At 42.9% G+C, this 22,843-nt stretch overlaps 1 protein-coding gene across 6 annotated transcripts in view; it reads left to right on the plus strand.

Annotated features, from left to right (window-relative positions):
• The window catches only part of TDP1 (tyrosyl-DNA phosphodiesterase 1), a 118,191-nt gene that overhangs the window by 62,189 nt on the left and 33,159 nt on the right, over positions 1–22,843 (plus strand). For 4 of the 6 annotated variants that reach the window (XR_007774433.1, XM_050953264.1, XM_050953262.1 and 1 more), the window contains exons 14-15: positions 7,438–7,540; positions 22,294–22,408. Coding sequence is in view for 4 of the 6 variants with exons in the window: in XM_050953264.1 (XP_050809221.1) it covers positions 7,438–7,540; positions 22,294–22,408 (218 nt within the window). In the remaining 2 variants the exon portion in view is untranslated. Of the gene's footprint in view, positions 1–5,618; positions 5,872–7,437; positions 7,541–22,293; positions 22,409–22,751; positions 22,786–22,843 lie in introns of those variants that run through there. The other 2 variants (XM_050953263.1, XR_007774434.1) reach the window with 2 other exon arrangements.

Below are 22,843 nucleotides of genomic sequence, written 5' to 3' on the forward strand. Positions count from 1 at the left end.
GCTTGGCCTGATTTAAATAGTATGCTCAAAGGGCAATTTTAAAAAGTTTTTAATGGTGCTCAGTAAAACTGAGAAATGTTAGCTAGTATGTATGTCTCCACTGAAAGTCCAATATTCTAGTGAAAAATTGGTATATTTCAAAGAATGCTGCTGAAAGTCACTGCTGCAGAGAGACAGTGACTTAGTTCTGGAGTGAAGTTCAAAATAGTGTACCCTTTTTTAACTAGAACAGAATTTTCATGTGAAATATTGAAGATGTGTGCATGTGTCAGCAATGGTACAAGCTAATATTAGCTAATGCTATGGAGTTGTTACTGTTGTATGTTGTGCTTGCTCCTGATGAGACCCCTCCTTAGCAAGAGATCCCTATGGAACATCAGTATATTCAAATCTATTCACTCTTGATAGTACACCTCTACCTTGATATAACGCTGTCCTTGGGAGCCAAAAAAATCTTACCGCCTTATAGGTAAAACTGTGTTATATTGAACTTGCTTTGATCCACCGAAGTGCGCAGCCCCCCCCCCCCGGAGTACTGCTTTACCGCTTTAAATCCAAATTCGTGTTATATCGGGTGGCGTTATATCGAGGTAGCGGTGTGTAAGCTAATACAGTCAAATAGAGTGTGGATTATAACTAACCGGTAGTTCAAAAGATTTGCTAGAGACAAGTTCTTATTTTTTCCCTACTGTAGTTTAAATTGGGTATCATTCTATGATTTTCCTCGCTGTTAACAATTAGAAGTAACTTTTAAACTTAGGTCAAAATTGTAGGCTGGGGGGGTAGGGGAAGCTGAGGTGTAAGGCTTGCTGTGTATAGAAAAAGAATATTGAACATCAAACTGTTAAGCTTTGAACACTGAGCTACTGAAAGGTTTGGCTGGATGTACCCGATGAATAGTCAGATGCAGCCCCTTCATAGTGAGGAATGGACTACGTGAACAACGGCTGCTCTCTAGTCGCAAATTCTACATCTTTGTTTACTTCTTGAAAATTACAGTAAGAACTGATAGCTGAACTTGGGATTTCGGGATTCCTGGGTCATGGATCAGTTTTCGCATGTCTGGTACCTAGGTTGGTGGACAGCAGGGTTGACGTGGAACTGATGAAACTGATCTCCTCAGGGGTTTGTCAGCCCTACTGTTAGCCCACCCCTGCCATTCATGTCATTGCAAAGTGTTGATTGCTGCCTATGCTGATATGGAAGCACCTTAAGTGGATTTAAGGTTTGGAAGGGGACACTGGAGGAGGGGTGGCTGTAGGGGGAAAATAGTCAACAGCATAAGTTTAGGAGTTTTGCCAAAAATATTTAATCTTGTTTTTTTTAACTGTTCCTTTCTTCCAGATGCCTCAGTTTATTTTTTTTTGCTTGTTCTTCTCCTTCCCATGTCAATCCTCTTTAAACATTAACTTCACTCTCAATTGCTCTCTCCTTCTCTTGGTTTCAAAATCTAGGGGTAGTTTTAGGCTGAAAACAAGGGTTTCACTTTTTCAAACATTTACCTTTGGGCTCATTTTCTATGCATTATCTTAACCCAATACCGAATAGTGCTTTTTACCTGTTATCATACTTAGCTTTTATGTGTCACATTTCATCTGTAGAGCTCAAAGCACTTTACAAAGAGGGTAAATATGATTATATATTGCATTCCCTCATATAGACCCAGTCCTGCGCGCACTCTTGCATGCATAACTTGACTACATGAGAAGAACCATTAGAATCAGTGGGGTTACACATAAGTAAAGTTATACACATGGTAAAGTGCCTTCAGGATAGGGAACATAGCGTGTGTGACGTAAAAGCACTGTATAAATGTTAACTTAATTAGACACCCTAGACTAAATACTGTGTGTTTTTCTATACCTTGTACAATCCCACCAATACAAGTGCAAGGGAATAGGACAGGAGAGAATTTCACCAGTGTCTCTTTGGTTTAACATAATGTATCTAATGTGTCCACTGTCTTTTCTTGAGAGAAATTAAGTTATATCCCAGCTAGTGTGTCTTTTAATGTTACATAATTCCTTTAAAGATAGGGTGATGCTTTGAGAGTTCACCCAGAACAATAAGAGGTTGTCGCTGCCTTTTCAGTAAACCTTGTGCTTCTGTGGTTTTGCAGCTTTGGCTCAACAACCTGTTTATCAGCATTCTGCTTTTAAGCACAATGGCTTCACCCTGGCTTCCACCAGCATAAGTTAATCATCCATTTAAGATGTAATTTAGGAATGTAACTGAATGAATATTTAATAAAAATAAAGCATGATAACCATAACCAAAACGTTTTTGCAAATGGAAATAACCACTTACAATCAATTAAATGAGGCTTCCCACTATTCAGTGCAGAAATTGGTGAAGGGGAATAACTGGTAGTTAAAATTCTTCATTAATGTTCCCTTACATAGTACTGTTTTGTACAAAATACATGTCATATTTGGCAAAAAAGAATAGGAGAGAAAATTTGGACAGAACAAATGAATTCTAGTATGCCACTATTTTCTTCCTCTTTATCATTACCTTTGGATCGCAAGGTTAAATCAGTAATTTGCCTTATCTTATTTGTTCTTTTAAGAAACAATTTATCTTTCTATTTGATATAGACAGTCATTCCCAGTGCAACACTGAAAGTAAATATACAAAATACAAGTGTAAGGAGTATTTTCAAGTATCCATACTGTGGTGAGATAAGTTAAGAAATGGAAGTAATGTTCAGTACTTGCTACTGAATGTCTTTTAGACATTTTAGGAGATTTACCATTGAATATAAGGGACTAATTCTTGCTGATTTGGTGATTTTTTTTTTTTTTTTTAGATGTTTCTCTGTGATTCTTGGAGATGGTGTAAAGGTTGTCCACAGAAGTTGATCAGTATTAATTCATTTCTACCATGCAGGACATTTGTGGGATTTTTTTATAGATCTTGTCACTGTAAAAGGGAAATTTTTCATTAGGAATTTGATGAGGTTGGCTATTTCTGTATCTATATCAAGATAGATATATGAGGAAATGCTATATATCTAGATCTGTCTAGATAGATCTAGATATATAGCATTTCCTCATATATCTAGCTAGTTTTTCAAGGTATTTCGTCCACATAGATCTCATTCTTGGTGCGCAGGAACCTATGTACATAAGATCAGTGTGTTTTGGCTGCTAGTGTCTGCTGGGGCCGCATTCATGCCTTAGATATCCTTTTGCCTCACCCTCCCCCCCCCCCCCCCCCCAAGGACATTTAATGAAGGGAACATGCCCCAACATCCCATAGGACTTCTTAATAGCAGGGAAGGAAGTGGGCCATGGGAGCCATGTGGACAAAAGATCTCAAACCACAGTTATTGTAAGATATGTGGGTGGGTCGCACTGTGCAGGAGGTCAGACTATATGATTATAATGGTCCCTTCTGACCTTGAAGTCTATGATTCTATGATTCAGAATGGCTAGTGGGGGGACAAACTGGAGCATGGGCTCAGGAGCTAGTGGGGTGACAGCGTTGAGCCTTGGGATGGGGAAGGGGGGCTGCAGGAACAGAGACAGATGTGCCTGACTGAATGGGAGAGGCTTGGGGTCAGCCAGGGTCTGCATGGGGGAAACTTTCCAACACCCTAACAATCTCCCCCAATAGAAGAACCTCCCATCCACACTCAACACCCTCCAGGTTCAATCCTAGGCTCCTTCGCTCTCCCTCAACTCTTCTGTTACTCCTGACTCCCCAAAGCCTTTGCACTGCTTCTGACAGGTGCAGGGAATACTGTTCTGTGTTATAATTAAAGTGAATTACACAGAATTCTGTATTAATATGCCTAGTAAGGAATCTATTTGTCAAAGAACTTTTTTGGGGGTCTGTATTGTAGGACATACTTGCTGACAAATATTTTGAAATAAATTACCAAAATAATTGTAACTGGCATGATTATATTGTGTTATTTTGACAAATACAATATGCAGAATTTTGCAGAATTTTTAATTTTTTGGCACAGAATTCCACCAGTAGTGGTGTTTATAACCAAACAGACAGAACTGCCTTGATTGATTTATTTATTTATTTATTTATTTATTGTTAGGATTTATAAGGATTGCTTATCTGTAAATAGGAGTCTGAGTCATCTTTGTTTCAATAAGCAATATGGGTCAGAATCATAGAGAATCTGTGTGGATGTGAACCAGTTCACTTAGGAGCCTAATCAGCTCTCTTTAAATTAACGTTTCATTTTCACACAGCTGCCCTTCATTCATTATAGATTTTAGTTTTTCCCTGTGTTCCAAAATAAACCTGTTCATAAACTAAGACTAGTGTAAATAATTATATTTTCTGAGAAGCGCTTGGTAATTAGCTATTAGCATCTGGAGACTGTCTGACAAACAGACTTCATCCAAATAGGTCCAGCTTTAAGGTCTTTCTCCCTAAATGTTGATTTGGGAAGCCTTTGTTTAGGATTTGGCTCCTTGGAGAGTAGCTACAACAAGAGATCCTTGTTACTGAGGGAGAATAAAAGTACTCAGAACCTTTGGAAGGGCTTGATAACTTTTTGTTAGTACATTTGGATGTGGCTTGAATTGATGCAGGAGGTCTTTTGGAAGCTCCAGTAGTCTCCTTGTTTATCAGTATAGCAAACCTACCAAGCAAGGAAGGGAGAGTGCAGAATATCTAGCAGTTTGTGTGGTTTCTCTTGCATCTCCTCCACTGTTATGTTAAGAGCCTCTGTCACGCATTTAATATATTGGAATGCCTTAAAATGATCAACTGGAGAAGACATTGAGGGGTTAATTGCCTCATTAGGGAAGGATAATGGAATTGTGGCCAGGATTAATTGTTCTTCATCTGCCTCATATACACTTCTCTCTTCCTCCCATCTCTTTAGTATCTGAGGCTGTATTAATTGACTGGGCTGGAAACATCTATATTGCCTCTTAGGAGAAAGGAGAACAGGATCTAGCCCTGCAATTGGGGGCAGTAGCTACTGGCTTGCAAGTATGGCAGTTGCATACCCGAGGGTGCCTAGTAGGGCCCAGGTTGATAGGCACATGAATCGTGGATTAGTGGAGGCAGAGAAGGATGGTCTCTGAAGTCCATGCCTTTTCCTGCTGAGAACAGTCCCTAAAATAACTCCTGGATTCCCATTGTGATCCTTGTGAAGGAATAGGAGGGTGAATGGGAAAGGAACCCTCCTGTGCACTGATGGGGAGGATGAGGATGAACACACCATCTCCACAGATGAGGCTACCCTTTCAGGCATACTAAGGCACTCTGATGTCACTTATACTCAAGTAGGGGATAGAGTTGGTATTACCTGTATTGTTTGTGTTACTGAGATCTCATGACCAGGAGTCTGACCAGCACCACCTTCAGCCTATCCAGCAAGGTGACTCCTGTATTGGGCCCATAGCTAAATCACCCAGTACACACACATGCTCTAGATGCCAATAGGGATGATGCTGAGGAACTGGCTAGTGAGGAGGTCAGTACCAGAAGAAGGATGATCCAGAGGTGCAGTGGAGATACTATAGGCATCTGTTTAATAGTTGATACCAAGGCACCAGCAGGTTCTTTCTCAGGATGCTGGCTGCCCTTTGAGTTTTGAGAAGAGTGAGACCTATGGTGATTTTTATGTTTGTTTTTCATAGGCACTGGGGGAGGGTGACCTGTGTCTCAGCTCAACTCTGGAGCGATGATCTCTCCTGCACCTTTTTGAAGCTGTTGGGACAGAGATTGAAGCCCGTGACTGGCGTCCAATGTTTCACTGGAGCTTGGGGTAGAATCACAGCTCTCCAGGGCACTCATTAAGAGGGACTGGGCAGGGGACTGTGCCTTTGTTAGGTCCTTCCTTTCTGTGTCCAAAGAGGCCTTCCTGGAGCGCTCCACAAGGAATAATCTCAGGTGGGCTTCATGGGCCTCTGGAAAATGAGTGGCAGATGGAGCAACATTCTGGAATGTGCCCTTTGCCTCAACCAAAAAGCACCTAGAATGCCCATCACTTAGTGGTATAGAAATGTCATAAGAGGGGCAAGATTTAATCGCTGGATTTTCAGCACAGTGGTTTAGTTTTTCTTTCTTTATCGGTTGCTAGGAGAGCAAGCGGACAGTGCAGCGGTTCCGTCGTGCTGCCATGGGTGGTAAGAAAGAACTGAGAGACCGTAGGGACTGCACCTGTCCTTTTATACCCTGGGGTGATGCGAGAACTTGTAGGGGTGTGGCCCCAGTGGACCCTGCTGGCCAAAAGAATCCCGTTTCACATGGATGAGCACCAAGAGAGGATCCATGTGGACAAATAGTCAAAGATGAAACATGATTTACTCTTTTCCCAAGCTATAAAATTCCTTCTTAAGCCTATCTTCAAGAAAACAGTCTTTATTTTCCCAAAGACAAAAGAATAATAGATTAATAGAAGAAAATAGATTAATGTTTGTCAGCATATCTTATACATAATATTTATGTCCATATCCTTAGAGGTCAAAATATTAGATAAGTACTTGTTTTCAGTTTTTGTATAATGGCTTTTAAAATTCCTTCCTTGTTCGGTGAGGATTCTTCAGCTGCCCTTTTCTGTAAACTATTCATGAAGCTCTGGCACTGCCACTGTCAGACAGGTTACTGGGCTAGATAGACCATTGGTTTGACACTATATGTCAACTCTTATGTTCCAAACTAGGTACTGATCCAGCCAACTCAGATCACTAATGCTAAATCAATCTCTCTCCTCCCCGCCCCGCTAGAAGGCATCTACTATGTGTTTATCAGTTCAAATTTAATGTGAACAAATTTTGATAATGGAACCGCATATATTTTCTTGATTCAGATTCAATTTGAAAGCTATTCCCTGGCTGATAAGGGAGGAGGGACACTATGGGTTGAAAGTATAATGTAACATTTGCTTTAAAAATAATTTGTTTTATAAAGTAATAAATCTTCATGGAGTTTATCAAAGGAGAAAATGTCAGTGAGGGAAAATGCCTTATGCTTTATTAATTTTCCATATATATTCGTTCATAAATGTCTCGAGAAATGTAAAATAATCCCAATTAGGAAGAGATCCTTTCATCTCCAAGGATGATAGATAAGGAAAAACCAAATGTGGTTGGTTAGTCACGATTCCTTATTCAGGTTCCCAAGCAATAATGCAAAGGCTGAAGTTGGTTATTTGCACATTGTGAATCTGGGAGTATCAACTATACTAAATTCATATTGAATTTCATAATACATAGTATTTACCCATATATGTACTGCACGACTGCCCTGTTATGTGGCACTTACACAGTTTCCCCACTGCACTGAGGGAATAGTAATGAGGAACAAGGCCCTATTTATTCTCTTTGTGAAAGGACTTTCTGGTTGGGGAAAAGTTTTACTTCTAATTCAAGTACATTGTTGTTGCAGCTGTAGTATTTGAGTGTTTTGCTGCTGTGAAGATTGTGCCACACTGACCTGCTGTCTGTCTCTTTGCAGTGCCAATCTTTCCAAAGCTGCCTGGGGAGCTCTAGAGAAAAACGGCACGCAACTGATGATTCGTTCATACGAACTTGGAGTCCTTTTCCTGCCTTCAGCATTTGTAAGTTTCATAATTCAGCAACGAAAGACTAGATACTGTGACAGTCTGCAGATGCTGATATCTTACAAAAAGGCATTATTCTATCCCACTGTATACTTGTTTATTATTTCTTTTGTTTAATTTTTTTTTTTTGAGGGAGAGGTTTATAGTTTTTTAGAGTTATAGAACTTAGTGCTTTAAAGAAAACCCATATGTTTACCCATACATCAAGCAGGAATTTGGTACCTAAACAGGTTTTCATAGTCTCCTTATGGTATATACAGTAATATGCAATACTTTATGGATAAGATTCAGAATCTTTTGCTAGCTGTGCTCTGAGATTACTCTCTCTGAGTCTGGACTAAGACTCTGCGTAACTCAGCAGAAATGTGTTGTCATACTTTCAGAGCTAATTAATCTCTACTTTTAAGATCTTTTGCTGCATCCATTTTGTTGAGTACAATGTCCTGTGGGTTCAGAAATGGAGAAGCATATTTTGCCACACACACACTGTCATATGGAGCTGAAAATAAAATTTCTAATCCCCTCAGATCACTCACTTTCCTGAAATCCACTGATGATGGCCCTTGGACAGTTCCACCTTGCCCTTTCCCAGAGTCACTGCTTTGTAAATCTAGTAGCAAAATTGGAAAGTTGAAGCATTGCTACTGGATATGCTCAGCAGATAAAATCTCTGTTTGAGAGATAATATGAGGTGAAGGAATAGAGCAGAGTACTTAGAGTTAGGAGGCCTGGGTTCCTTTCTTACTCTGCTTCTTGGCTCATTGTAGGGCAAATAGACAAAAATGTTCAAGTATAACCACTAAATTTGTGTATCTTAGTTTTTAGTTACCTTAACATGTGTGGTCTGATTTTTCAGAGAGATTAGGCATGCACAAATCCAGTTGAAGTCAGTAGAAGTTGCATGTACTTATCGCCTCTGTCAATCAAGACTTAGCTATGTCTGGTGGTGGTGTGCGGCTCGGCTGCGATTTGTCCCTCAGCGGGGCTGTGGGGTATCCCACCGCCTCACTCTAGTTCACCGGCCGGTGGCTCTGCTGTCATGGGAAACAACACCCACTCGGTTAGGTGGCTTCAGACCCCGAGGCGGGGCTGAGTCAATAGTCCGCCGCCGGCCCAGACCCTAGGTCAGGGCGGGGCAACAAACACTGAGTCAGGCCTGGTCTACGCTATGCGTTTATACCAATTTTAGCAGCGTTACACCGATTTAATGCTGCACTCATCCACACAACGAGGCCCTTTATATCGTTATAAAGGGCTCTTTAAACCGGTTTCTGTACTCCTCCCCAATGAGAGGAGTAGCGTTGAAATCGGTATTACCGTATCGGATTAGGGTTAGTGTGGCTGCAGATCGAAGCTATTGGCTTCTGGGAGGTATCCCACAGTACACCACTGTGACTGCTCTGGAAAGCAATTGAACTCGGATGCACTGGCCAGGTAGACAGAAAAAGCCCCGCGAACTTTTGAATTGCATTTCCTGTTTGCCCAGCGTGGAGCTCTGATCAGCACGGGTGGCGATGCAGTCCCAAATCCAAAAAGAGCTCCAGCATGGGTCGTACGGGAGATACTGGATCTGATCGCTGTATGAGGAGACAAATCTGTTCTATCAGAGCTTCATTACAGAAGACGAAATGCCAAAGCATTTGAAAAAAATCTCCAGGCTATGATGCAGAGTCTACAGCACAGTGCTGTGTGACAAGCATAATGGAAAGCCAAAGAATCAAGTGGAGGCTCATGGAGGAAGGGAGGGGGGACTGAGGACTCCAGCTATGCCACAGTCCCCGCAGTCTCCGAAAAGCATTTGCATTCTTGGCTGAGCTTCCAATGCCTGTAGGGTCAAACACGTTGTCCGGGGTGGTTCAGGGTATATCTCATCAATTTACTCCCCCTCCCCCCCGCCGTGAAAGAAAGGGAAAAAAATAGTTTTTTGACTTTTTTCAGTATCACCGTATGTCTACTACATGCTGCTGGTAGACACGGTGCTTGGGCAATGAACAGCAGCATCCTCTCCCCTCCCTTCCCCGGTGGCAGACGGTACAGTGCAGTAGGACTGGTAACCGTCCTCGTCATCAGCCCATGAGTGCTCCTGGCTGGCCTCAGGTGAGGTCGGCCTGGGGCACCTGGGTAAAAATAGGAATGTCTCCCAGTTATTCCCGGCAGATGGTACAGAATGGCTGGTAACCGTCCTCATCATAGCAACTGGAGGCGGAACTCCATAAGCCTCCCCCTTTCATGTCTAAAGAAAAGATACTGTACTGCCTGGACTATCATAGCAGCTGGAGGCTGCCTCCTCCTCATTTTATCTCACTAAAAAGTCAGTGTTGCTTATTCCTGCATTCTTTATTACTTCATCACACAAATGGGGGGACCCTGCAACGGTAGTCCAGAAGGATTGGGGACAGGAGGGAAGCACCGGGTGGAGTTGTTGCATGGACACCCCCTAGAATGGCATGCAGCTCATAATTTCTGTGGGATCTGACACAGAGTGGCTATGCTCTCTGGTTCTCTGATACACTGGTTCTCTAGTACACTTGCCCCATATTCTAGGCAGGACTGACTCTATTTTTAGATACAACATAAAGGAGGAAATGACCCAGGGGTTCATTCCCATTTTTATCTTTGCCCCCCCGGCCTACCTCAGCGAAGGTCAGCCAGGAGCACCCATGACAGCAGCAGATGGTACAGAATGACTGATAACCGTCATCTCATCGCCAATTTACAATGCCACAGCAGACGGTACAGAACGACTGGTAACGGTCTCTGCTACCTTGCAAAGGCAAATGAATGCTGCTGTGTAGCGCTGCAGTACCGCCTCTGTCAGCAGCATCCAGTACACATACGGTGACAGTGACAAAAGGCAAAATGGGCTCCATGGTTGCCATGCTGTGGCGTCTGCCAGGGCAATCCAGGAATAAAGGGCGCGAAATGATTGTCTGCCGTTGCTTTCACGGAGGAAGGAATGAGTGACGACATTTACCCAGAATCACCCGCAACACTGTTTTTTGCCCCATCATGCATTGGGATCTCAACCCAGAATTCCAGTGGGCGGGGGCGACTGCGGGAACTACGGGATAGCTACCCACAGTGCAATGCTCCAGAAATCGACGCTAGCCTCGGTACATGGACACACACCACCGAATTATTGTGCTTTGTGTGGCCGTGTGCACTCGACTTTATACAATCTGTTTTACAAAACCAGTTTACGTAAAATTGAAATACTCCTGTAGTGTAGACATACCCTCAGAATGCTCAGGCCCTCAGGCAGGGCTGAGCAGTAATCATAGGCATCGGCCTCCTCAGGCCAGGAGAAGGGGGAGTCTGCCACCCCGGAGTCGGGTGGCACGGAGGACGCAGGCCCTCCCACTCCACTGAGTCCCAGCCCGGGGCCCTAGCAGCGGCAGAGACTCGCTGCTGTCAGTGGGGATCCTGGCCACAACACACTGTTATTGGCTCTGGCAGTGTTGCAGCCAGACTGGGGTCGGCTGCTCCCGGGCTATTTCCACACTCCCCCTTGTAGGGTACCTGAGTCGTCGTAGCGTCACCGGCGGTCTCAAACACCATCGGTTCCTCTGGGTAAGTGTTCGAGGGTGGGCTCAGCGGCTCCTCGGGGTAGCTGGCTTGGGGCAGGCTCGGCCAGTCCTTCTCGGGGTAGCTGGCGTGGGGCAGGCTCGGCCAGTCCTCCTCGGGGTAGCTGGTGTGGGGCAGGCTCGGCCAGTCCTCCTCGGGGTAGCAGGCGCGGGGCAGGCTCGGCTGGCTGGGTGTGGGCTCCGGCTGGCAGCTGCCGCAGATGTCTGGCCCCTGCGGTGGCTGGGCCTCGACTGAGCTCTGCAGGCGAGCTTTTATACTTCTGGGTCTGCGCCATGACCTCTGAGGGGCGGGCGCAGGACCCAGCAGCTCCGCCCACGGTGGTGGTAGGGGAGGTTCGTCTCTCAGCGGGGCTGTGGGGTATCCCACCACCTCGCTACAGGTGCGTACCCAAATTTAGAGAACACGTGTTTGAAAATTTTGGCTTTTAACCTGTGAGAGCCTTAGTTTCCTCATGCAAAACAGGGATAGGAATGTAAAGTTTGTGAAATCTTCAGGGGCGAGGGATAACTCAGTGGTTTGAGCATTGGCCAGCTAAACCCACTTAGGGATCTGGGGCAAAATCAGTACTTGGTCCTGCTAGTAAAGGCAGGGGGTGGACTCAATGACCTTTCAGGGTACCTTCCAGTTCTATGAGATAGGATAGACAGGTAAAAATGCAATATAATTGCAAAGTATTAGTATGTTGTTATTGCTGCTTTGTGTTCTACTTTTTTGTAGATGAGCACGCTAAAAATAAATCCTAGGTAGAAAACAAAACATATCCTCAAAGGCTGGATAGTGCTACATGAATCTGTTGCTATCAAAATGAGAGCAGCATCAACAGTTGGTCTATGTTCAGAAAGCATTCAAATTCCCTCCTGCCCAAAGGCTTACAAAATTCATCCATATTCAAGGAGATGATTCTCTGGCTGCCAGAGAAAACAATTTATAGACTAAAAATTCTTAGGTGTATCTTCCATGGGAACAAAATTTCTCTTCATCCCTCAAAGATCATGTCCACCAAGCACATAATTTCATCATTTAATTTGACAGTATATGACTAACCAACAGAGCATTTTTAAAGAATGAGATTTTATGAAAATATTTATGCATAATTTTGGTAATTACAGTCTCTAATTGCTACAGTAGAATTGATAGTTTCCTGCTGTGGCTCTTTATCATGGGAGAAGTGCTGCATCACACTCTTGACACTTACTAAGCAATTGAAAGCAAGTACTAGGTGACTTCCAATAGTGGTGGCAGCATTTCCCTGATCTTTTTAATTACTAAAATCATAGGGAAGCAAAACATGTTGCTCTCAGAAGTCCTTATGAATTATCTAAGACTCGTAATAACACCCTCAAATGCTGTTCTCCTGATGTACAACAGAACATTTAGTGACAATGCTGGGTTGTGAAATAAGAAAACCTCATAATTGACTAGAAGGGGTAATCATTTTGGTTTCAATCAACTCTATAAAAAATAGGAAAAAGAAGCTCATTTTAATAACTGTTGATGATAGACATGAAGTGACTCAGGCAGAAACTATCGCCTAGCTGGGTCAAGATTTATTTGATGACTTTGTCAGCAGCTGACTTCAAGGGAGTGAACAATGTTCTGGCAAACTGGCTTTTGCTGTCCAGCAGAAGTGAGCTTACTTGAGATGGTGAGGCATTTAAAGGACAGATCTCTTTGTGTTATTAACACACATCTACTCAGCTACTACAGTTAGGAACAAAGGCCAGCATGTGTAGGCAGTGGATTGCTGCTCTGTTTTCTTGCCTTGCCACATATATGCATTTACCAGTCTTAAAAAACATAGTTAAAAAAACAGAGGTGGGTACTAGCAGAAGTAAAAGTCCCCTCAGCCTAAGGGACTGTGCTTATTTCAGAATCTGATGACTTGAGTAACAAGTGGAAATAAACTGGTTTCCCCAGGGCCATTCAATAGTAATAACTAGCTGACAACCCTATCCGTTGCACATGTCTAATTTGGAAAGTCATGTTCCTCCATATTCCAATATGTTTGGGACGTAACCAGAGCTGGGTGGTGTGGGATGGAGCTGGAACCTGTGACCACGAGGAACCTGGTGTGTGGGCTCCCTTTGAGGTGGAGCCTGTGTCTATGGGGGAGCAAAATGGAGGCAGAGACAGGGAATAGCAGGACCCCGTGTACCAGGTTGCAGCGCCACTCAACTTTGGCTGGCGCATCGTCTGTCCATCATGCCAGCAGGGAAGGGGGTCTGCCATTACACAACCCAGTTATGCTAGTTACTGTCTCCCCTATTGCAGAGGAGTGTCCTGACTTGCTCACAGCCAGGAAGAGGGAGGGGCTGCCCACAGTCAGTTTGATTGTGAGAAAGGGGAACCAGTGGGAAGGCAGGTCCAAGAGCTGGGGGGTGTGGGGCAAATCCCCACCTTCATGAGTGATGGAGAGGACAATTATAGTGGTATTTAGCAGAGACCACACAGCTTTTCCAAGCACATATATTTATTAATAGAGTAAAAAGTATTACAGAGGAAACCTATTCAAACAAACAAACCAGATATAAACCCACACTAAACCAACCAGAAATCACCCATCTTCCACAGGAGGAGTCTGACAGGCCAACGTCCCTTCCAACCCTTCAGTAAAAGTTGGGGCCACCTCCTGTTGCTTGAGAAGAGGCAGTCCCATGAGTTTCCTCAGAATCTGCAAAATCCAAGTGATATCTTATTTTGAAAAGGCTGTAGCCCTTATGGTTGCAAAGAAAACCCTGCAAATGTGAATATAACACCCAACACTGGTTTCTAATATCTGCTGCAGACGCGGGGATTGAAATAGTAGCTGTAAAATAAGTGTGTTCTTTTTCCACTGGCTGCTTTAATTCATTGCAGAAGGGTGGAAACAATTTATTCACAGGCAGGAGGTTGAGGATATATGAGTCTGTTTCTTCACATGAGAATAGGAACCCCAAGGAATTTGCAGAAACTCAGAGCCTTTGTTTATGCTAGGAAATTTTCCCTAAAATTGCTCACTAATCCTTCCATGTAGAAATTTTTTGTTTTGTTTTGTTTGTTTTCATGGAGGAAAGAGGAGAATACAGTGGATCATTGACATGAGGTCTGTCTGGACGTGAGGGAGTTTCCTTCACTGATGCTAGCAATGGTAGGAGGTCAGCGTATCTCTCTCTCTGCCCAGCTTAGTACAAACTTGCTGAGGGTGCAATCCATCCCATCATCCAGATCATTAATGAAGATGTTGAACAAAACCAGCACCAGCACAGACCCCAGGGGCATTCTGCTTGATACCAGCTGCCAATTAGACAATGAACCATTGATCACGACTCATTGAGCCCAACAATCTAACCAGGTTTCTAGCCACCTTATTGTCTATTCATCCAATCCATATGTTTTTAACTTGCTGGCAAGAAAAATGTGGGAGACTGTATCAAAAACTTTGCTAAAGTAAAGATATATCACATCCACCACTTTCCCCATATCCACAGAGCCAGTTATCTCATCATAGAAGGCAATCGGGTTGATCAGGCATGACTTGCCCTTGGTGAATCCATGTTAATTGTTCCTGATCACTTTTCTCTCCTCCAAGTGCTTCAATATGGATTTCTTGAGGACCTGCTCCATGATTTTTTCAGGGAGTGAGATGAGGATGACTGATCTGTAGTTCCCCGGATTCTTTCTTCCATTTTTTAAACATGGTCACTACATTTGCCTTTTTCTAATTGTCCAGGACCTCCCCCAGTAGCCGCGAGTTTTCAGAGATAAGGCCAATTGCTCTGGTCTCACATCAGCCAACTTCCTCAGCACCCTTGGATGCATTGCATCCGGCCCCACGGACTTGTGCATGTCCAGCTTTTCTAGTTAGTCCTTAACCTGTTCTTTCACCACTGAGGGCTGCTCACCTCCTCCACAGACTGTGCTGCCCAGTGCAGCAGTCTGGGAGCTGATCTTGTCTGTGAAGACCAAGGCAAAAAAAGCATTGAGTACTTCAGCTTTTTCTGCATCATCTGTCACTATGTTGCCTCCCCCATTCTGTAAGGGTCCCACACTTTCTCTGACCTTCTTGTTGCTAACATACTTGCAGAAACCCTTCTTGTTAGCCTTCACATCCCTTGCTAGCTGCAACTCAGTTGTGCCTTGGCCTTCCTGATTACACCCGTGCATGCTTGAGCAATATTTTTATACTTCTCCCTAGTGATCTGTCCAAGTTTCCACTTCTTGTAAGCTTCCTTTTTGTGCTTAAGCTCACCGAAGATTTCTCTGTTAAGCCAAGTTGGTCGCTTGCCATATTTGCTATTCTTTCTGCACATCAGGTTGGTTTGTGCCTGCGCTCTCAATAAGGCTTCTTTAAAATAAACCCAGCTCTCCTGGACTCCTTTTCCTCCTCATATTAGCCTCCCAGGAGATCCTGCCTATAAGTTTCCTGGGGGAGTCAAAGTCTCTTTTTCTGAAGTCCAGGGTCCGTATTCTGCTGCTCTCCTTCCTTCTGTCAGGATCCTGAATTCAACCATCTAATGGTCACTGCAGCTTTCTTCTACTTTCCCTCCCAATTCTTTCTTGTTTGGGAGCAGCAGGTCAAGAGGAGCACTTCCCCTAGTTGTTTCCTCGAGCACTTGTACCAGGAAGTTGTCCCCAACACTCTCCAAAAACATTCCAGATTGTCTGTGCACTGCTGTATTGCTCTCCCAGCAGATGTCAAGTTGATTGAAGTCTCACATGAGAACCAGGGCCTGTGATCTGGAAACTTCTGTTAGTTGTCTGAAGAAAGCCTCGTCTACCTTATCCTCTTGGTCTGGTTGTCTATAGCAGACGCCCACCATGACATCAACCTTGTTACTCTCACCTCTATACTTAATCCAAAGACTCTCGGCAGGTTTTTCTCCAGTTTCATACTAAAGTTCTGAGCAATCAAACTACTCTCTTACAAATAGTGCAACTCCTTCAGCTTTTCACCCCCACCTGTCCTTCCTGAACAGTTCATACCCATTCGTGACAGTGCTCCAGTCATGTGAATTACCCCATCAAGTCTCTGTTATTCCAATCACATCATAGTTCCTTGACTGTGCCAGGATTTCCAGTTCTTCCTGCTTGATTCCCAGGCTTCTTGCATTCATGTACAGGCATCTAAGATAACTAGCGATTGCCCTGTTTTCTCAGTATGAATCAGGAGGCCTCTCCTGTTGCACCCTCCTCCTTTTGTTTCCTTCCAGTATCCCACTTCCCCATTTACCTCTGGGCTTAGGTTGGCATTGCCTGGCGGGCCTAGTTGAAAGGCTACCTCACTAGGTTAGCAAGCCTGCCTGCGAAGATGCTCTTCCCTCTCTTCATTAGGTGGATTCCATCTCTTCCTAGCAATCCTCCTTCCTGAAGTAAGATCCTATGGTCGAAGAATCCAAAGCCCTCTCTCCAACGCCACCTGCATAACCACACATTTACCCCCACAATTCGATGGCTCCTACCTGGGCCTTTTCCTTCAACAGAGAGAATGGACGAGAACATGACCTGCACCTCAAACTCCTTTATCCTTCTTCCCAGAGCCACATAGTCTGCAGTGACCCGCTCAAGGTCATTCTTGGCAGTGTCATTTGTGTCCATGTGGAGAAGTAGGAAGGGGTAGCAGTCCGAGGGCTTGAGCAGTCTTGGCAGACACTCCATCACATCCTGAATTCTAGCTCCAGGCAAGCAGCATGCTTCTCAGGTTTCCCAGTCTGGACTGCAGATTGGTGACTCCGTCCCCCTTAGGAGGGAGTCCCCAACCACTACCACCCATCTCCCCCTCCTGGGAGTGCTGGTCGTGGAACCCTCTGGGACAATGCATTCCATGCCTTCTGGTCAATGTGGTCTCCTTCTGATCTCTTCCCTCAGATGAGTCTTCCAAACCATTCTCCACTGTAGTACTGTGCAGAGAGCCTGAAAACGGTTTCTTACCTCTATCTGCATCGCTGGTACATGGATGCTCCTCTTTCTTCTTCTTCTTCTTCTTCTTCTTCTTCTTCTTCTTCTAGAGGTCACATGCTGCCATTTTTCTTCCCCCTTCTGCGCTGCTCTCTTTGATTCTTCAGCAGCTGTGCCTGCTGTACCAAATGCTGACTTCTATCCAGAAAGTCTTCATTTTCTCTGATACAACGCAGGGTTGATACCTAGGTCTCTAGTCCTTTAACCTTCTCTTCCAATATGGAGACCAGCTTTCACTTGGTACAGACAAAGTCGCTTCTATCCTCTGGGAGAAAGACAAACGTGATACATCCTGTGCAGGTCACAACAGCTGATCGCTCACTACGCATAATATCTTCCTTCTAAGAACCGCCTCAGATGTTGTATTTACTGCTCACAAAAGCCTGAAAGCCTCCCCCCCTCCCCCAAAAAAAAACAACACTTTGTGGGAATCGCCTGCCTCCCTCTCCCGCCCTTCCCAAGCGAACTCCCCGGCAAACTCCCTCGGTTTGCTTATCCTTGGTTCACAACCAGCTGTTTTTTTATAAGGCTCCTGGCTCGAAGCAGTTGGCCCGGCTCAAAGTCTTCCCTCCAATCAACCACTCAAGGCCCACCTGGATCATGGCATGTGATATCATGACTCTGAGTTTTCCTCAAGTATTGAGTCAGAGAGAGTTTGGCCTGTTTTATTTTATTTGACAAGAGTAGTGTGCATTGGATTAGTTTTTGGCTGATTTGTCATTCTAGGATTATTAGACTATTCACCTAGAGCTAACAGCAACATTAGATATGAAGAGTATCCGCTTGGAATACATCATACTTTTCATAAAACTTTCTAGTTTGACTGTATGTTGAAAAGCATGGTTAAACTGGATGTAAAACAAAAACATTTCCTATGAGTAAATTCAGAGAGCTTCCTTTTCCATCCTTTGGTTTTGGTTTTCTCTGTGTATGCTCTGGCAGAGTGAATATATGGGTATGCAGTCTCACACTCCAAGACGGATGGTTTTACTGAGATTTGCTGTGTATTTGTGTGTCAGTGTAGATGCAGCTAGACCTGTAGTCCACTATGAGCATTCTGAGAAGACCAGGCCAAGAATCTAATACTAATACTTGCTTCTTTATTACAGTAGCTTTGTATAAAAGTTCCTCGTTTTAAATGATTTTAATGTTATCTATTTTCATTTCCTTTTCTCTCTCTGAAATGCTAGACATTGTTAAATGCTAAAATCTGTAGCAATAAGAAAAAAATCTGTAGATTGAACTTTCAAAGCTATTATTTGATCCAAGTTGTGCTTATTCTTAAATAAATGACTTATCAGCTTTCTGAACTGTATGTACTTTTTGTTCTTAAAGTGACATGAGAGAAAATGCATTGTTTACAAATCATACACTTATCTGTTAAGTTAAATGTGTACCCATAAGGACCTGATATCTATGCTACTGGTTGTGAAACAGCCAGTGGATACATTTGATAAATTCTTAAGAAGCCAACTGACTCCCAACAAGTGAATTATATGTATTTTCTGTTTCTGCTCATTTCTTGTTCCTGGATTTCCTTCTACAGAGTCCTAGAATAAATTGTCTAGATCTGGGGACTCTCAGACTTTTTCATAATGTGGACCACATATTGATAAGTGTATCTCATAGACCTCCAGCCCTCCTATTCGCAGTTGCTCAACTTCTTAATGGTAACTGCAGCAATTGTTTACATGAGAAACAATTAATTGTTCCATTGGTAGCTAGACTCCCTGAGAACAAATCTCTCCTCTTCTTAGCTGTCCCTAAGGGTACCTAATTATGCCGGTTCTCCCTCCTTTTTTCCAGGTGCTTTTACAGGCATCCAGGTTCATCTATAGAACGAAGATTGACGCTTAGAATTTCAGTGGTGAATGCAATAGAATAGTGGTTTTCAATCTTTTTTTGATTTGTGGACCCTAAACATTTTCAAATGGCATTGTGGACTCCTTTGGAAAACTTAGACGTAGTTTGTGGGTTCCTAGCAGTCTGCAGACCATAGGTTGAAAACCACTGTTCTATGTTAACAGCAACCTTTCGTGGACCCCTTAGACATAGCCCAGGGACCCCGGGTTGAAAACTACTGATTTAGAAAAAACTGATATAGATAAATAGAGACTCTGTAGAAGCAGCTGTGCTCTGCCTGTGATAGCCTTTATGGTGAAACCTCCTCCCTCAGTAATCATGGCCTCTATCTTACCAATATTCATTTTTAATGCAGCGCACTCAAAACCAGGTTGCCACTGTTCATAATTGGCTTAGTTCATAGTCTGTCTTCCACACATATCACTAAGTCATCAGCAAACAGCATGTTTCAAAGCAGCTCTCATTCTATACTCCCACTTATATCCTTAACAGCAAACAAAAAAGGGCTCTATGCTGATTCCTGATGCAGATCAATGTTCACTGGACATTTTGGCACACGTCTGTCTCCGGCTCCACCAAACTAGTTCTCATGGTACGCTATTGTACACCTTCAGGTCCACAAAAACCATACCCAGTTGCTGTCCATGTTCTTTGAACTTCTCCATGAGAATTTGTAGCGCAAATATGGCATCAATTATACTCCTTCCTGGCATGAATCTGTACTGACTCTTCCAAGTTTCAACCATCCTATGCAGTACTTTACTTTTCAGTAATCTTCTTCTGTACTTTCATAGCATGTGGTGTCTGCTTAATTGGGCAATAATTAGCACACAGTGTAGTAAGTGTAAGTAGTCTCTTGCCCTATCCAAGGCTGTGATCAAGTGTCTTGATGTTTTTGGTCTTTTGGCCTCGAGATGAAAACCTTGAGGTAAAAATATTATCTAAGTTATCTCCTTTGTGTTTAAAAATAGGCTCCGCAAGACTTTAACAGCATACATCTGGCATTTTTCCTTTCTTGAGAATACCGTTGTACAGACTTGTAAGATACTTGATGCCTTTCCCAATTACTTCGCTGTAACCACTGGTACTTCATTTGGCCCAGGTACTTTCTCTGTTTTCATTTTTCCTAAGTGCCTTCTTCCTGTATGCAGTATATCATGCCCTGGTTTAGCTTATGTTCTTAATTCCTCCCTTGGATTCTCCTCATTCATCACTCTTCCAAATAGTCACTCCAAACTTTGTTGATTGATTCACCATTCATTTGCAATGCACCATATTCATTTCTGATGTTAACAAACTCATTCACATCCCTCATCATTTTCTGTCTTACTTTGATGAGTCTATAGATGGTCTTCTCTCCCTTATGTTCTTCTAGTCCGTTATATAACTTGGTCACTGAAACTTCTTCCAGTCAACATTCCAACTTGCACATCTCAGCTTACTCACTCACTTCCTTAACTTTAGTGGCCCTTGCTCAGTTACAACAATATACGTTGCTTGTGGGAAATGCCCTAGCCCTCTGGGGTACATTTGTCATAGACATTGGTTCATGTAAGCATATCTAGTTGGCTTTCCAAGAAGACACCTTTGGTTTGAAATCAAAGTTTTCCTTTTAAATCAAAGCTGCCCATCTACGCCAAGGGCCTTGTTCTGTCCTCCTTTATTAGATAAAAGTGTCTGTTATCACTTAGGCACCATCTCCTACCTTCTTGCCTTCCATCTCCAAAGCTCAGGGATGCTCATTACTTCCAGTCATGGGACAAAATGGATGTCTTTCTCCAAATTAAGTTCTACATTATTTCATGGACTGGCCATCAGGAGCCACCCTAGTGTAACTTTCTTTCCTCCCTTCTATTACTAACTGAGATGAAGTGTCATGAATACCTTCAGAGTTTCCAGAATATCAAGAAAAAAAATCGAAGACCACTTTTCTACCTCAGTCTTCCATGTTACAGTATAATGCGTGGTAATACTACCATTCATTTTTCAAAACAGCAACATTTTGTTCAAGTAAAAATTCAGTAGAGAATACTACCATGAAGTAGTTGAGGATTACTGTACATAAATGCTACTGTCATTTCAACCAATAATTTCAGTTAATTATGTCATAAACAAAGGTTTAACTCAAGGGCTATTTGACACTGTGCTTGTATTGTTACAGAAACAATAATCCAGGAATCTGGCAAAACTCAGATAACGCCAGATGTCAAAGACTAACAAACAGCACAGCTATGATGGTGTTTGTAGAGAGCTGTGTATGTCAAAAGGATGGAAGTTTATTCTCAGTATTAGAATATTCTCTTCCAAAAGTGTTTTTGTGGGTTTTTTCAAATATTTAATTTTTTTAGATTAGTTTCATTTAAAAAAAAATAGACTACTGCTATTTTCACACAGCCCAAAGGAGTCTGTTTCTAAAAGGGTTGGTTTTGAGTAATTTGTTACAAAAGTCTGATAATGGAATTCCATTGACCTGATAGTTAACCTAAGAGCGTCTGCCAAATTTATGTGAAACACTTCAAGGCCACCTTGTCTTCCTTGTACTGCATACACGGGTATCTCTTCCCACCCCCAAAATCGCTAACCTCTAAGCGTCCATGCTGTATAGTGATGCCAATTGCCAAACTTTGTAATACACTTCAGAGGTTTCTTTTTTTCATACCAGAGTTTTCAAAGCTTCAGTGAACTTTGCAGCACAACAGTGCTATATTATCCAAAAGTGCCTGGGAGATTTGTCTTTGAAGAGATGTTTGTGTCCTCATTACAAATATAGTGTGTTTATTTGGATTTTAACTCCATACTGAATAACACACACTTCTGTCATCTAGATGATAAGTTTGTGATAAAATTAAGCAGAGGAAAGAAAGGAGAAGTATTTTCTCCACATTAAATTTTTCATAAGACTTCCATGTCATGTGACCATGACTCGGTTTACATGCAAAACCATGTCTTCAGGCTGTGACTGGATACACTCCCCATCTGGGTCCTACAAGATTCTCAGACAGTTTGTACGGGGTTTCCCAGGTAAAGACAACTCCCACAGTCTTGTTTTACCTGTTTGAGTATAGAATTAGATTAGTATAGGCTTACGTGACAAGGTGAATGGGTGCAGATAGGACTTATTCCACATGCAGGGCCAAGATGGTGGTGATCAAAAGAGGAAGAAAGAACTGGAGCAAGGAAGGGAGACTGGGCTCTCAAGATAGGAGCAGGCTTTGGTCCACTGTTTATACCCTAGAAAGAGAAGGAAAACTTTTTGTGTTTTAGCTACTCTCTTCGATGGTGAGGGAAATCCACACTGTGATAAAATTGAACATTTTACTTTCATAAAACTAACAAGTCAGCCATTTCCTTCTGTGTGTTTTTCACAGGGATTGGATACAGGTTACTTCCATGTGAAGAAGAAAATGTTTTCAGGAAGTAATGAGACAGTGACATCTTTTCCTGTGCCTTATGATCTGCCCCCAGAGCAGTATGGAAGCAAAGGTAAGACGTACCACTTGATGAAGGAAAAAATGTGAATGATACACTGAGGCCAAATTGTTCTGTCCAATTTCTAACCTGATCATGTGTTCTGCATCTTGACTCCAACATTACTGTGTTGGCATTTCACTTAGGACAGCGCTCCAGTGTGTTGCTTTGTGGCTTGAAAGCAAGGGATTAGGAATTTTTTGTGATGTTACTTATGAGAAGATAGAGCGTGAGGGGGAATATAGCAGGGAGGCATAAGCCTGTGGAAGCAGGAAATAAAGTCAGTCTTGTATTCACTTCTAGCATGGTGTTCAGGGTCTCTGTAAACTTCACAGGAGGTTTGGTTTTGTCTTGGCAGATTTGGTGTTTGGTTTTTTCTTTTGTTTGGACAGGTGAATTAAATAGTCTTGTGATTCCTCTTCTCATAGTAAGGCTTGGGAAGTAGATTTT

This window comes from Gopherus flavomarginatus, chromosome 5 (assembly GCF_025201925.1).
Source record: "Gopherus flavomarginatus isolate rGopFla2 chromosome 5, rGopFla2.mat.asm, whole genome shotgun sequence".
NCBI lineage: Eukaryota > Metazoa > Chordata > Testudines > Testudinidae > Gopherus > Gopherus flavomarginatus.